The following is a 15,256-nucleotide window of genomic DNA, read 5'->3' as shown; positions in this document are numbered from 1 at the left end:
AAACAGCCAATCTTGCGCCCTACGAGATCCGATGTCACAGAACATTGCAGCAAATGCTCATGACATATATGTATTCAGTTTTTGCTGCTCGATATCCACAGCGCATTTCTTTCAGTGCCTTAACGATATTCTGCTGATGTGTGACATGTACCCACTCCGAACCAGTTCTTGAGTCGTTTGCGCTCCTGACGAGCCAGCGTTTTCCTATATCACCATCCCATGGGTCTCTAGGTAGATCTTAGACCAGAGCCAAGCGCCCGTGCTAGCCTCTTCTTGATCGATATCAACGACGAGAATTATAAAGTGAGCAAAGATGAGACCTTTGCGGATTTCCAATCACTTATTGATATGGTTTGAGCCAGTTCTTTGATAGCCACCTGCGCGGACACCTCAATGTGATCTCCGTCGATCTCGACCCCAAAGATCCGACCCTCGCGAAAAGCGTGTTCGAATTGACCTGCGATAAGTCATTATGTAATGCGACTGGAAACCTGCACGGAGGCGCGGTTGCACTCGTGTTCGACATGTGGTGAGTATCTCGGTATATGGCATAGAGGCGGACATAAGCAACCGCAGGCTGATCAAGTCAAGTACATCGGCCACGGTTGCGCCGGTCGCGAAGGAGAACTTCTGGGACACGGGTCATGTCTCGCGGACGTTGAACTACACGTACATACGACCAGCATCGGAAGGGTCTGTCCTGCTTGTCGAGAGCGAGATCGTCCATCTTGGGAAGTCGATGGGAATGGTCCGTGGGGTTATGAGGCGGAAGGATAACGGGCTTGTATGCTACACATGCGAGCATGGCGAAGCACGGGTGATGCCGCCGAAGCCGAGTCTGTAAATGGGTGGAAAAGGCTCTGAGTATCAGTCTAAATGGCGCTGAATAGAGATGTATACATATGGCATATCTGGAGTAGATAGAGGCTTATCCAAGCGGGCAGTGCCAGGTTGGGGGTCATAGATACCTGTAGATATACCATCTGAATACCTGTACTGAAGAGATGGTTATGATGAATAAGTTATGCGTTAGAATAAATCCAGTTCACAGCAGGCACTTACTAATTAGTATTACGAAGAACAGTTTACATTGGAGCAGTTCACTAACCCTTGTCTTCTTCTGGCGACACAGATCGTACGCCACCTGACCTTCCATCTGCTTTGGGATTTCGCGTGGCTGCAAGGGGCCGTTTAAATTGTAGGTAGCTGTCGCGACCGTAGTGTTGGATAGAGAGGCCACTGGAGCAACGCGGGCCAGACGATGATGATATTGAGATGACATCAACTAGGCCCGCCGTGCTTCTCGTGAGTCGTGAACATAACGATGATCAACATGGTCATAAAGCCTCGTGTCTCATTTGTCGAACTCATCACTCATAGGCTGTTACGTCACCGCCGAGATGTTCGAATGCCCTCACGTGTAGACTTCTTCAGTGAAAGCATTCAACCCCAAGCCTTCCTTCGCGATATCCTCATCCTTTAGGAACAGCAATGGCATCTCCACTAGCGTTCCTTTCACCTGACTCAAGATCTCCTTGACTTCGTGCACCCCGCCCGGGAAATTCTCCTCGACCACATGCCCGACGTCATACTTCGCCTTGGGAACCGGTTGTCCTTCCTTGGCCGCGCCCTCCTGCTTCGGGGGCGCGAAGAATTTCGTGTAATACTCCTCGTACGCCGTCCACGTCCGCACCGTGTCATCAGGGACAGGGTGGAACACTTTCCGAAACGACTCTGTGTTGCGTCTCGCCGTGCCGTCCCAAAGGGCGAGGAACGGCTCACTCAGTGGATCGTGGACTGCGCGATCTTCCTCGCTGCCCCAGTCGTAGTCGTTAGTCATCCCTCCCATCCCGCCGTCGAGCGGCATGGCGTTGCGATCCGGTCGGTCCATCTGCTGCGGGGGGACCAACCCCAGATGTTTCCGGAAGATGAACCGCCGCAGACTCGTCGCGAACGCGTTCGCCTGCTCGTTGGGACGTCCGGCGATCGTCGGCGGCGGGCCGGGCACGGGCGTGCGGTCACGGATGATGATGGCGATTTCGCTATCGTGGTTGCCAAGCTGGGAACGGTCGTTCAGGTTGGCCGAGCCGCAGATCACCACCGAGTCGTCCGCGATCAACAGTTTGGAGTGAATGTAGAGCTCTTCCGAGACGATGGATGACAGCTCTGACTGCGCGTCGCCGGACCATGGGGCGCTGCGGATGTCCTGTCCGCCTTGCATGTAAGCATTGGACACGGTATCGGGCGTCGGGTCCGAAGAGGCTTGCGAGGTTGCAGACTGGTAGGTCGAGTATGGTGCGGCGCCGGAGTAGTCCTGTGGAGCACCGTATCCGGTATGGGAAGGCGGGTTGTACTGATCCTGAGGACGAGGCGGTGGCGGTGGGTAACCGGGATTCGAGTCTGCTTCAGCGGGAGCAGGATGGTACGGTTGGTATCCGGAAGGGTCATATCCCCTCGAGGTCTCCTGTCCTTCCGGTTGCCCTTGACCGAAACCGCCCCCAACCTGTTCGTCATACTGCTTACGTGCGTCTTCATAACTCACACCAGCGCTCTGTTCGACCGTCCTCAACGCCGCACTCGTGTTAAGCCGGTCGAAATTGCGCAGATTGTAGAATCGGATGTACTGGACCGGGTCGATATCTTCGCGCGCGAGTTGCTCGTAGATGCTCAGCTGGCGTTTCTGATCCCGGCAAATGCTCTGATACTGGAACTCCATAATGGCTCGGGTGCTGAGGGCATCGTCGCTTCGCAAGTCCCCTGCAAACGCCGGGACGGCCGGCATCATCACGAATATCTTGAACGGCTGGTTCTCTCGTGCCGCTCGTTTGATCCGCGCAACGATGGCCGAGCCAATGAGATTTGCCACAGGCTTCTGCTCCGGGGTCGTGGCTGTGATAAAGAACTGGTTCTCGATGTAGATAAAGTGTTTCGCAGCAGTAATGGTCTCGATGTAAGCGTTGGCGATGGAATGTTCAAGAGGCGTGCCGTGCGACCATTCTGCACAGGAGCGAGTGAGCTGACAGATGGCTCCTCCTAGAGGGCCGGTTTGCTGCTGTTCACTATGGTGAGATTCGTGGTGTAATTGATACTTGTCCTCGAATTGTTGAAGGCCACCCTCAACCCGTTGCCACAGTTTGTCTCCTGCACCACCGAGGCGTCCATGACGAAACCCTCTCTCTCCATCCTCTCCGCCAAATCCGCGTTCGCCTTCGGCATGATCTATTCCCCGACTCGCTTGGGTTGGCGGAGGGGGGAAATACTGGCCTTGGCTTTGTGCTTGGAACTCTGATGGTGCGCCATCTAGGCCTTGGGCGCCTGAGGGTTGGTACGATCCCTGTGCTGAATCGGCACCCGTCTGGCCCTCGCCGACCACTCCATATGAAGAGCGATGGATATCAATCTTATGATAACGGCCTTCGTTCTTCACACTGTATTTTTCTTGCCAAATGAAGTTCCATCTTTCGGCGAAATGGACCTTGAGATCTTCAACCGCCGGACCCCTGACGCATAGGCTGACATCGCTCCAGCCCATCCGTGCACTCTTCGTTCGGTCCAACTTGTTGTTCTCCCAATGGGGAACATCTTGGAAGTCCATGATTCGGGCATTGTTGTAGTCTTGCCCTGGAAAAACAGTGTCATCAATATTTGCGGGGTGGAGGTCTGCAATTGGATGCTGATGAGTGTCCCAGCGGCCGTAGCAGAGGTCAAGCCCTCCCATAAAGGCCAGGTTGCCATCGATGAGACACAACTTCTCGTGGTGGGCCCAGTATAACACCGTACCTTCCGACGTCCCATACACGGCTTTTAAAGCATCACCGGGAAGTTTTGCGGCAGAAGCAGCTGTGAGTTTCAGGTTCTGTAAGGAACTGATAAAGGACGAGCTGAGGACGGCGGTATCCGGAAGGTGGTCGGGGTGACGGAATACGCCGATGTTGGGGTGCAGATCCTCGAGATGGTGCTTCGTATGCGCCGAAGAGACTGGAACAGGTCGATGTGTTAGCTGGCCATGTCGTTGGAAATCTCAATGACATGCGGTGTAGAGTCAAGTCCAACTCGAGCAAACTACTGGTCGTTGGGTCGAAATTCGGAAAGATCTGGGAGTCTAGGTCTAGGGCGTCTGCTTCAACTTACGAGTGAGTGCTTGGGTCACCTGATAGGGGGTTAGCATTCATATCGTATCGGAGCAACTGCATTCTCGAAGCGAACCTCTTTGTACACAATGATGTTGACCTTCACACCTCGTTCAGCGGCTGCTTTTAGCATACGATCAATTCGGTAGTTCTCGAACTTCTTTGGTGGACGACGCAGGTAGAGCTCGGGGGACAGCCACCCTAAGAGTCGTCTTAGTAGAAGATCCACCTGAATTGGCCAGGAACTCACAATCAAGAATCCATATGCTCTCCCTGGCTTGCTCAATGGCTACACTTACAGCCCACATATAATTGCAGCCATCCACGTACCACTTCAACTCGTTGCCTTCGCGCTGAGGAGCGAACGAATGGAATCTATGCCTACTGTTGCTATGGGCTCCATCCGAGCACTGTCCATCAACGCTGGTATGCGCGTGGACGGTCTGGTTATCGCCCAAGGTGTTGATTTTGTCCTTGATCTGTGCCCCGACTCCATGCACGGCCTGGTGGACCTTGCCAAAGAGAGATGACATGGTGGATGAAGACTGGGCGGGTGGATCGTGGGATTGTATGTTTCCCACAGTGGTGGGGTTTGGATCGATGAGATGAGGGTCATATGGGGTTGTCTAGAGGATAATAGCATCAGCATACAATATGACTGGCTTCTGAGTTTGGTGTTTCACCAAGAGTCAAAAGACGTGGACATACAGAGCCCGGAGGTGTTTGTGTTTGTGCCGCCTCGTGGGAATATTCGCTGTCTGGCTTCGTACCCCTCAATCGATGGAAGACGTCTCCAATGAAGTGGCGACTGGACTCTTCACCACCCTGACCGTGATACTCTCCGTAAGCAAGGTCGTCTTCGTTGTAACGGGGCATTGGTTACGGATTGGTTGCAGATGCTAACATAGAGGCTGTTGACACTTTACAGTTGCCAGGTACTGAAGGCTGAACGATTGTGGGGTGAAGAAGTGAACGGAGCTAGGATCTTCACTTTGCACATCAACAAGGCACACCATCCACTCTGGGCATCCAGTCCCATTTAGGTAGCTTTAGCTTAGGAGCTCATTTGGTATCATTTCCCTAGACCGTCGTGTATGGTGGAGCGGAGTAATCAGTACCGTACGGAGAAATTCCGCGGTGGACTGGTAACTGTGGATATCGGAATCCCCACCTCGTTTCGTACGGATCGCTGAACCACGTCCTCCTCTCGCACGTATCCAGTCATTCAACCTCACATCATCACTTCGTCAGAATTTATATTAGAATCGACATCTCCAAACTTGCTCACAGGTTTCGTAACTGCTTTGTATTTCGTTTGTACAAAAAGGGCCTTCTCACCCCAGAAACATTTGCTTTGCTGCCATATCATTGAATCGCTGTGACCGACCCCCCCTGAGCAACCATGTCAGTCTCCGTCCTCGAGGTATGACCTTCCGTGTGCTTCCTACGGCCTCCTCCCCCGCGACCATTAGGCGCGATAGCACGTACAAAACCATGTTGGGATATTTGCGACATGTCTGATCCTCCTGACTCGAGCTAACTCCACCGTCCTGGTAGTCATCGCTCGCTCCCCGCCTGCCAGAGTCCTCCGCGACTCTGTTCGAGGCCAAGCAAGCCAAGAATCTCACGTTCGCAGAAATCGGCAACGCCGTGGGCAGAGATGAGGTTGCTGTTGCGGCTCTATTCTACGGTCAGGCGAAGGCGTCCGCTGAAGACATCGACGCCCTCTCTACGCTGCTGTCCGTCCCTAAAGAACCGCTTGCGAAGCAACTGGCCGGCTTTCCGGACCGTGGACGTAGTATTGAGATGCCGCCAAAGGAGCCGTTGATCTATCGACTTTATGAGATCGTGCAGAACTATGGTCTGGCCTATAAGGCGGTCCTGAATGAGAAATTCGGAGACGGAATCATGAGTGCGATTAGCTTCAGCACCAAGGTGGAAAAAGAGGTGGATGATCAAGGAACTTGGGCAGTGATTACGATCCGAGGGAAATGGTAAGCCAGGAGGATGTCGGTAGATTTGTCTTCGGTTTGATTAACGCCGTCTAGGTTGCCATATACACGGTTCTAGATGTTCTTCATGGTTGAATTGGAACGGCCTCTGAGGCACTAGGCTCCGGTACACCACATTGGAGAGCAAACAGAAGGTTTGTTTCATGACTGATGGTCTGCATGATACAGGTCTACGGTTTCTTGAAGAGGAGACTAGGACAATCCACATATGCAAGGCACGACAATCATTAATGAAAGGTTTCAACTGGTAGGCAGGCGGTACATCATTTCAATGTAGACTTGTTGACGTATCTGAATGCCAATGACTCAATTGAATGGAAAGAAGAGGATCTAAGGAGTAAGGGAGCCATGACGCAGAGAAGCGGAGCGCTTCTTCTTGAGTCTTTGTCTCAGAACTGACTTCGCCGTCTCCTCATTGCCAGTTATTACAGTTGCAGTAACTACTGGCTTCAGGCTTGAGCTTAACAGTCATCATGGTCTTTACACTGGTAGCTCTCTCTTCTTAATCAATGATCATGTGCTCCAAATTCACTTGCTTGACTTGATCACATGCAATAGCCTATCGCACACGTACACGGATCTTTTTCATATATGCTGCCTGGAGGCTACCGAAATTTCACGTTCACTCTACAGAACCAGCTTCATTTTCTGTTGCGGTGATAGATATTTCTTCCTTCAAGTCTTTTCCCACCTCTCTCACCCCCACTCTCACTTATTCTCTCTCACTCTCTCTCACTCTCTCTCATACATATTTCCCCAATACAGAATTATACCGTGAGCTTTTAACTCACTGACCCATCACTTTTGTTCTGTCCGTCCAGGACTCCAACCTTCACCATGTCGGCTATTACTGACGAACCGGTGTTCAAATGCAGATCTCCTGGCTGCACCTATAGCTACAAGAAGCTCAAATGGACACTGGAGCACATGAAGAATGTCCACGACTACTGCGTGAAGTGCGATGAGCTTTTCAACGATTGGCAGCAGATGGTCGACCACAAGATCACTGATGAGAGGCACACCGAAGACCCGGACGAGGTCCCGATCTGCCACATCTGTGGCACAGAATTCGCCGAGAAGATTGAACGCGTGCAGCATTTCACCCGGGTACGGCCTACGGCCTACATCTTCAGATTTCTTTCTTATTGCTAATACGTCTCCGCTCAGTTCCACCCGTTGATCCATAGTGTCAACTGCGTGGGCTGCGGAAAGCCCTTCGGAACCCCCGCTGCCTACGTAAACCACCTCGAGAAGGGGTTTTGCAAGAAAATTACATCTGACCGGTTCTATGGACGCGTTCAACACAAGAGCATCGTCAAAACCATCATGACGGACCCCGACGCAGCGAGATTGGTTTTCGCCAAGGACTTCTCTGGAGCTGCGGAAGATGCAAATGATGTGACCTCGCCCGTCGGAGGAATTGAGGCCGTTGTCGATGACAAATCCCCGCCTTCGATCAAGGAAGCTAGTATGGAAGAGGCCACAGCAGTCAAGACTGCTCGAAGCAATGAAGGGATGGATGAGGTCGAGATGCCGACGTTGGGTTTGGACGACCCCGATATTCCGTTCGTGAACTGGGACGACGATGATGACCCCTATGGGCTGAAACTCAGCCATCCTCCTGTTCTTTCCGTGTCGAAGGCAACCTTCCCAGTCTCTCCAGTCCAAGACGAACTGAAGGCAACCTCACCAGTCACTCCGATCGAAGCCGAAATCAAGACAGTCCACCCACTCCCGGTGGAGCCTATTGCTGCCCCAACTGAATCCAAAGCCCTGGGCGATGTTGAACTTCCTCCTGAACTACTCGCGAAGTTCATGGCAGCGGATGGAAACATCATGGACGATCTTATGGGCGGCTTGGAAGAGATGGGTCTCCTTTCCGTGAACGACGATGCCCATCACCAGCGGCAACCGAGGGCGGAACCCACGGAGCAACTTGTTCACCGCACGCACGGCTGGGAAAAGGCACTGACCGTTGAGTATAAGTCTCGAGTCGATCTCGTCCCGTACGGGAACAACTCGATATTCAAACTTGAAACCTGGGATCCCAACCACCCCGACTTCAATTGCGACCCCTTCTACAACCCGATCCAAGAATGTTACGCATGCCCCTATCCGTCATGTTCTGATACGCTACCCTCCAAGGAGAATGTCAAGGCGCATTTCGCGACGATCCATGCAATTAGGTTCGCGGGGTGTCCAATTTGCCAACGACGGTTCAAGTCATTTGCGGGACTTACGGCCCACGTCACCGCGCCAGACAACCGGCGCTGCAGCATTGGACACTCGAATAAGTTCAATGAGTATCTGGATCAGATCACTGGTGGATTCGTGACTATGGAGGAAACCTGCGGGAGGGAGGGTGAGGGTCAGGAGTACGAGGTTGTTAAGCGGTACAGTGAGGCTAAGCCCGTGGGCTGGGATCAAGAGATGGGGAGGAGAAAGAATGTGGTCGTCGGACGCCCTGCCCTGTCTTCTACTTAAGTCGATGGAGGATTCGTTACCAACGAAATGGGTCAGGTCTCGGGGGAGTGGGCGGTGAACGATGTGGCAAAGATTGCTGAGGCAGTTCACCATGGTGGAGCTTTTCAAGTCCTTCCGAAGAGCTGCTGTGTGCAGAGTCAATCATCTCAGGGGTATTGCAAGTGAATGAGGGTCCGCAAATGGAGTCCTATTCAGTTACACTAACTAGCGAAATCCCCTTCCTCCTTCTGACCCTCCAGAATTTCTCAACGCACCGCCACTGCCTGCCTGGACAATTGTTTCCACGTCTACGCTCTCCTCGATGTACAGTTAACAGCATCCTTACAGTATATTAATATCTTCGGTGAATCCCATGACATTTCCGACCTTATCTAATTACCGTGTTACATGCTTAAATAAAGCAGCATGTTCTCGAACTTTCTATCCGCGTCGATCATTCATCTCTCATACTGTCATTCAAATCACGTAAAACTGTAGAAGGTGCTAAACATCCTCTCCTATTTACATCCATCTCAACCATAAATGAACTTTCCTCCTTGAACCCTCAATGTAATAGAGGTTTGGAGAGGAAGAAAGACTACCCCTTAAACACTCAGCTAACATAGAACTGCAAATACAACGGATTGGGGTACTCCGTCATACAGACCTGGAAGCTTCACTAAGCCGAATCCGCTTTCCATTGCAAATTTGCAATCCAAGCATTTGAAGGATCCCTTTCCGCCTAGAGAACTTTTCCGCCAAGGAATGCGAAATCAATCAAGTTTCCTTTCAATGCGCTTCCAAAGGATTGCGCTTATTATTGGATGGATGCTGGGAAGGACCGGAATATCTCCTCCAGATTAGGACTAGCGCCATATATGAAATTCAACAACAATATTAAGAACAATAGTAAACATCGTCAACAACAATAGTAAGCATCATCAACAATACTAACGGCAACTGAATGCTTTTTCAAAGAATCTCCTAAGCGAGGAATCTATAGAGTATCAGCAGAGTATCGCTGTTCTGAGAATGGTAGGCGCCTGTCAGATCACTGCGCACTTGGGCGATTCCCCCTTCGTCGAGTTCGGAAGCCATTTCCATTTCGTCTGAGATCTGGTCGCGGCATATGGTATCGGCGCTTCAAATGACTTTCAACGCAAATGTCTGTCATATATTTCCGTCATGCTGTGTGTTTCCGATGGGTGGGTGGCTTCTAGGAAGCAGCATTTGCATCTGATATTGGGTTGCGCGCGGTAGGATTGAGCAGTGCACTGCTCCAAAGACGGCCTCGTTTTCTCAGCATAACTCGCCAAATCCCTTTTCCGGACACTTATCGTGATAGATCCAACAGAGGCACAAAGATGTTCCGCATCTCCTACTTCCAATGAGCATCCTTCAACTTGCGAACTCTTTCCTCTGGAAGCAATTGCTTTGTTTCGATCCGAGAACAGCAGACATTCCAGTTCCCAGCCTCTCCTGCCTTTCTCCTCTCCGTGAGAATCATTCAGAGCGTTTTGTTTTTTCTAACGCCTCAAGTGAATCGATTGTCCGCAAGACCTTTCTCTCCCTAGTTGAAACTCGCTTGCTTTGCATCCTTAGCTCTTCCTGGATCAAAGGGACAGGCGCTTCGGAACAGCTAGTACTCCATCAGTTGTCTATAAAGGCTGGACCTCGCTGCGGATCAACTGAACTTCCTCTTCGCCCACTCACAACATTCGATCTCAGTCAATCGTTAGTCAGTAAGTTCGAACCATCGTCAACACCAGTCGATTCAGCCTTGCTAACGCCCCCGGCAGATCGATTCCATCCCAATCAACCAAAACAACTTTCAAGCCCAACATCAGCCAAGATGACTTTCCAGACCTACTCCGCTCCCGTCAACAATATTGACGGCCGCCCTTACGGATGCACCGTCATGAAGACCGGGTCCGATTCCGCTCCCGTCAACAATATTGACGGCCGCCCCTATGGATGCACCGTCATGAAGACCGGGACCGACTCCGCTCCCGTCAACAATATTGACGGCCACCCCTACGGGTGCACCATCATGTAAAGACCTCGAGTCCGACAGCGAAAGAGGTGTTGTAGAGAACATATGAATCAGCCGCATCTACCACCCTCCTTCGGCTCTTGACATTTTCTTCTCGGCCACATTCATGGCTATTTTTCAAGATTCGGCGTTGAGGGTTCCCGCTGGCGCACACAGGTGATGCCAGCGCGGGGATTCAAGACTTGTTTCTTGAATTTCATGGATTCATCGGCGACGGGGTTCTCTAGGCCATATCGTCCCGGATGGCTGCGGAAGCGACGTGCAGCCACTCGGAGGGATGCCGTCTTTGCTGCTTTGGATATATATAAAATTCGAGTTGACGACAATGTCCTATTGCTCCAATCTCGTCAGTTCCAGTGAAACAATCATGTACGTTTCAACTAGTCTTCATTGTGCAGGACCACTCGTTCCCAAGTACCTGTAGATTGCATAAAATTATCGCATAGGTAGGTGCGGTAGGGTGTTTGATGTGGAGATGAAGATATATGCAAGTCCATTTTCCTCCCAGCCTGGTACCATAGAATGGGACTCAGCTTTGATGGAAATAGGGGAAATAGGGTTCAAACATGTATCAAGGTACACATAACTACTTAAGGTAACTTCAGGTTCAGACGTTTAATAGAATGTCCCTCTTCATATTCCTCGTGTCATTTGCGGCCCGGTACAATCAAATCAACCTATGAAAATGGTCCTGTTGTACAGGGAGTAATTTGTAGTCGTCCTGGGGGATTTGTTAGCCAGGTATTTAATTATGACCACCACAAGCCTCCAAGCTTGTTGCTTCTCACACCATCGCTCACTCACTTCCTGGTGACTTCTCTTAAGTCGACCTTTTCGCAAGAATTCTATTGATCCCCAAGCATGTAATGTTGCGTTTCTGAAGTTTAGTCTGTGATAGCTCCTAGCGTGCCTGTTGTGTGTCCATCATTGCACTCGATGTGACGGCTGCCTGGATGCAAAACGCCCTCATGCTTGGAGCCACTTTCATCCATCCGATTTAGAATAATATGCAAAACGTCAAACCATCACACTGATGCGACCATTCCTTCATCCACCGACAGAACCGTTGGGTCGACTAATATTACCGCCTTCTTAATCTATAAGAGCATGGCGAATACGCACATGCGAGATGCTGCAGCCGTGGACGAAGAGCGGCGAATGTACAGCTATGGCAGCCTCACCGAAACCGAACTGGATGAGAAGTATCCAAACAGACCTCACAACCATTCTGTTACGCCTTCTTTCTCAATACTCTACACGACGCTTTTCAACCCTCTCAACGATAATCGCAGAAAACCGACGGCGCCAGTTGCTCGCAGAAAACTGGGTCCACACGGAGCCTCAAATCTAACTCCGCATGAAATCCGGAGAAATATCATTGAGAGCTTCATTTCAAGATGGAGGAAAGAGGTTGGCAACGATATATACCCGGCGTTTCGGTTGGTTGTCCCCGAAAAGGACCGTGATCGTGCCATGTATGGCCTGAAGGAGAAGGCCATCGGCAAACTTCTTGTTAAGATCCTCCGAATCGACAAAGATTCGCAAGATGGCTTCAACCTCCTTAATTGGAAACTTCCAGGTGGCCAAACCCATGCAGCCGGCGATTTCGCTGGTCGATGTTATGAAGTCATCTCGAAAAGACCAATGCGAACGGAGCCAGGGGATATGACCATCGGCGAAGTGAACGAGAAACTCGATATCCTTTCCGGCATGTCTAAAGAAGTGGATCAAATCAAAGTTTTTTCCGAGTTCTATCAGCGAATGAACCCAGATGAGCTGATCTGGCTGATCCGTATCATCCTACGACAAATGAAGATCGGAGCGAGCGAGAGAACGTTCTTTGATATTTGGCACCCCGACGCCGATAGCCTCTTTAATGTGTCATCCAGCCTCCGCAGAGTATGTTGGGAGTTATATGATCCAGTCATCCGGCTAGATGAGGACACCAGCGGGGTTACATTAATGCAATGTTTCCAGCCCCAGTTAGCGGCCTTCCAAATGCATTCGTTTGAAAAGATGGTCCAGAGAATGAAGCCCACTGAAGCCGATGACGTTTTCTGGATAGAAGAGAAACTCGACGGTGAGCGGATGCAACTGCACATGGTCGAGGATGAAAGCGTTCTAGGCGGATTCCGGTTCAACTTTTGGTCCCGAAAAGCAAAGGACTATACATACCTCTACGGGTCCGGATTCGAGGACGATAACAGTTCTCTTACTCGTCACATCAGAGACGCCTTCAATCCTGGAGTTCGCAACGTCATTCTTGACGGAGAGATGATTACGTGGGACGTCGAGCAAGATGCAATGGTTCCGTTTGGGACGCTGAAGACAGCGGCGATTTCAGAACAACGCAACCCATTCTCCGGAGGGCAACGGCCGCTTTATCGCGTCTTTGACTGTCTATATCTCAATGACAAAGCCCTGACTCTCTATACCTTGAGAGACCGGCGCAAGGCTCTCGAGTCAAGTATCAGTTCCATACATCGCCGGATAGAAATCCATTCGTACATTGAAGGAAATAGCGCCTCTTCCATTGAGCCCGCTCTTCGAAGAGTTGTTGCTGAAGCCTCTGAGGGCTTAGTCATCAAGAATCCACGCTCCCCTTACCGACTCAACGAACGTAATGATGACTGGATCAAGGTCAAGCCGGAATACATGTCAGAATTCGGAGAGGAATTGGATTGTGTGGTCATTGGTGGCTACTATGGCTCAGGGCACCGAGGCGGGAATCTCGCCAGTTTTCTGTGTGGTTTAAGGGTCGACCAAAATCACGTTGCACGCGGCTCGAACGAACAGAAGTGTTACTCCTTTTTCAAGGTCGGCGGCGGTTTCTGCGCAGCTGACTACGCCGAGATTCGACACAGGACGGACAACAAATGGATCAAGTGGGATCCAAAAAAGCCTCCATCGGACTGGATTGAGTTAGGCGGTGGCGACAAGCAATATGAACGTCCCGATGTTTGGATTAAACCCGAAGATTCCATTGTGGTTTCTGTCAAAGCCGCATCGGTCGGAACCACGGATCAGTTTAAGATGGGGTTGACTTTGCGGTTCCCACGCTTTAAACGCTTGAGGCCTGATAAATATTGGAAGGATGCACTGAGTGTGATGGGATTCATGCAACTGAAATCGAATGCGGAAAAGCAGCATAAAGAGAATGAGTTTCAACTCGACAACGAGCGTCGGAAAAAGAGGATGACGATCAAACGTCCAAAGAAACGGCCATTACAAGTTCTTGGGGCCAACGACGAGGTCTCTACACCATATGCCGCTCTGAGTACCAAGGTCTTTGAGGGACTTTCCTTCTTCATCATGTCGGAGTCTCTGGCTCCGGAGAAAAAGAGCAAGGCAGAGCTCGAGGATATGGTGAAAGTTCACGGGGGTTCCATCGTTCAGACTCAGACCGCCTCCCGCGACGTCATATGCATTTCTGACCGCGAAGTCCTCAAGGCTCGATCGATAAAGAAGTCGGCAGACAGAAGTATCATTCGGCCTATCTGGCTCTTCGATTGCATCAAGCAGGCTCAAGCGGATGTTGGGCGTCCACGGTATCTCATCCCGTACGAGGAGCAACATATGTACTTCTCCACGCACGATGACCAGGCTGTGGTGGATTCCACTACCGACGAATTCGGTGACAGCTACGCCCGCGACGTCGACCTCGGCGAATTACGGGGGATCTTAGCAAAGTTCCCTAAGTCGGAAGACAAGCATCAGCATGCCAAAGCGATGGAGATTGTGGACCATTTGGAAGACCATGGCCTGGACCTAAGCGATCGTTTCATATTTCAGGGGTCAGTTCTCTATCTTGATTTTGGAGACGGTGCTGCCAAAACCCCCGAATTCACTGCTGCAATCGATGAACTGCAGGCGGTAGGACGAAAGGCGAGGTTTGTAGGAGGTACACTTTCGAACTCACTGGATGAGAGTGTTACTCAGGTTGTCGTTGGTCGTGATCGATCGCACTTGCATCAGCTCCGTCAAAAGGTCTCGCAGTAAGTGCTTCTCATGCCTTCCATTTAATCAGTTAGGACCTAACAGCGTGGAGAATGTCACCGATCCCAAAGATCGTCGATGCCGCATGGATCATTGAAAGCTACCAAGAGCGGACTCTCCTTGACGAAGATCGTAAGTACGCTCATTGCGATTCATCTACACATTAGGACCCCGTCCGAGGTTTTCATAATGCCGTCATTCTCGTCATGATGCGATGGGCTAATCTCCCGCGTTACAGGCTTTATTGCACGATGAACATCGAAAAAGGTACTGATATTTATACCTGCTTCGTACCGGGTCGTTAGACGCAAGTTTAGGCACCCTCCAGCATTCGAGTTAGACGTACGGCTCTCCACCGACGATGAGACGGGATATTCTTGAATAACATGCATCCCTTTCGTCCAATGAGTAGCCTGCAGAAGACGGCTTGCGCCTCCCATGCGACGATCCCCAGATTGATGGTGCCACGCTTTCGGAATGAGTATGCAGTCAGTTCTCTAGCATCGACCCATGACGTAACACATATGCGTGCTCACTGCTCGATTCGCACAAACTACAATAGCTGGTGTGGCTAATGGATTTTGTCACAAACCAACCGGCCT

General features: G+C 50.9%; 6 protein-coding genes across 6 annotated transcripts; 5 read left to right on the top strand and 1 right to left on the bottom strand.

Moving 5' to 3' along the window:
• Positions 1-446: 446 nt before the first annotated feature.
• Positions 447-844, top strand: P152DRAFT_391320 (uncharacterized protein; the record flags this gene model as incomplete). The annotated part of the gene is made up of 2 exons (XM_033676088.1): positions 447-529; positions 592-844. Coding segments are annotated over 2 exons (336 nt in total), but the record flags the coding sequence as incomplete, so codon positions are not given.
• Positions 845-1,110: 266 nt separating this feature from the next.
• P152DRAFT_499032 (phospholipase D/nuclease) lies at positions 1,111-5,006 on the bottom strand (the record flags this gene model as incomplete). Its single annotated transcript, XM_033682289.1, has 5 exons — positions 1,111-3,978; positions 4,132-4,150; positions 4,207-4,331; positions 4,381-4,756; positions 4,839-5,006. The coding sequence occupies 5 exons, from the start codon at positions 5,004-5,006 to the stop codon at positions 1,415-1,417; spliced, it is 3,252 nt and encodes a 1,083-aa protein (XP_033536739.1). The 3' UTR covers positions 1,111-1,414.
• Positions 5,007-5,441: 435 nt separating this feature from the next.
• P152DRAFT_456151 (cyanate hydratase) lies at positions 5,442-6,667 on the top strand. The gene is made up of 3 exons (XM_033678934.1): positions 5,442-5,553; positions 5,688-6,124; positions 6,179-6,667. Exons 1-3 carry the CDS (start codon positions 5,533-5,535, stop codon positions 6,198-6,200), a joined length of 480 nt encoding a protein of 159 aa, XP_033536738.1. The 5' UTR covers positions 5,442-5,532; the 3' UTR covers positions 6,201-6,667.
• Positions 6,555-8,716, top strand: P152DRAFT_245958 (uncharacterized protein). Its single transcript, XM_033674661.1, has 2 exons — positions 6,555-7,249; positions 7,310-8,716. Exons 1-2 carry the CDS (start codon positions 6,980-6,982, stop codon positions 8,624-8,626), a joined length of 1,587 nt encoding a protein of 528 aa, XP_033536737.1. The 5' UTR covers positions 6,555-6,979; the 3' UTR covers positions 8,627-8,716.
• An 820-nt stretch (positions 8,717-9,536) lies between these two features.
• Positions 9,537-10,771, top strand: P152DRAFT_245916 (uncharacterized protein). Its single transcript, XM_033674660.1, has one exon. The coding sequence runs from the start codon at positions 9,993-9,995 to the stop codon at positions 10,659-10,661; it is 669 nt and encodes a 222-aa protein (XP_033536736.1). The 5' UTR covers positions 9,537-9,992; the 3' UTR covers positions 10,662-10,771.
• An 848-nt stretch (positions 10,772-11,619) lies between these two features.
• P152DRAFT_245849 (DNA ligase) lies at positions 11,620-15,178 on the top strand. The gene is made up of 3 exons (XM_033674657.1): positions 11,620-14,653; positions 14,707-14,786; positions 14,893-15,178. Exons 1-3 carry the CDS (start codon positions 11,766-11,768, stop codon positions 14,907-14,909), a joined length of 2,985 nt encoding a protein of 994 aa, XP_033536735.1. The 5' UTR covers positions 11,620-11,765; the 3' UTR covers positions 14,910-15,178.
• Positions 15,179-15,256: the final 78 nt, after the last annotated feature.

Source organism: Eremomyces bilateralis (assembly GCF_010015585.1).
Source record: "Eremomyces bilateralis CBS 781.70 unplaced genomic scaffold P152scaffold_4, whole genome shotgun sequence".
In the NCBI taxonomy this organism is placed as follows: domain Eukaryota; kingdom Fungi; phylum Ascomycota; class Dothideomycetes; order Eremomycetales; family Eremomycetaceae; genus Eremomyces; species Eremomyces bilateralis.
The sequence above is the reverse complement of the archived record's forward strand: the minus strand, read 5'-3'. Positions and strand labels throughout refer to the sequence as shown.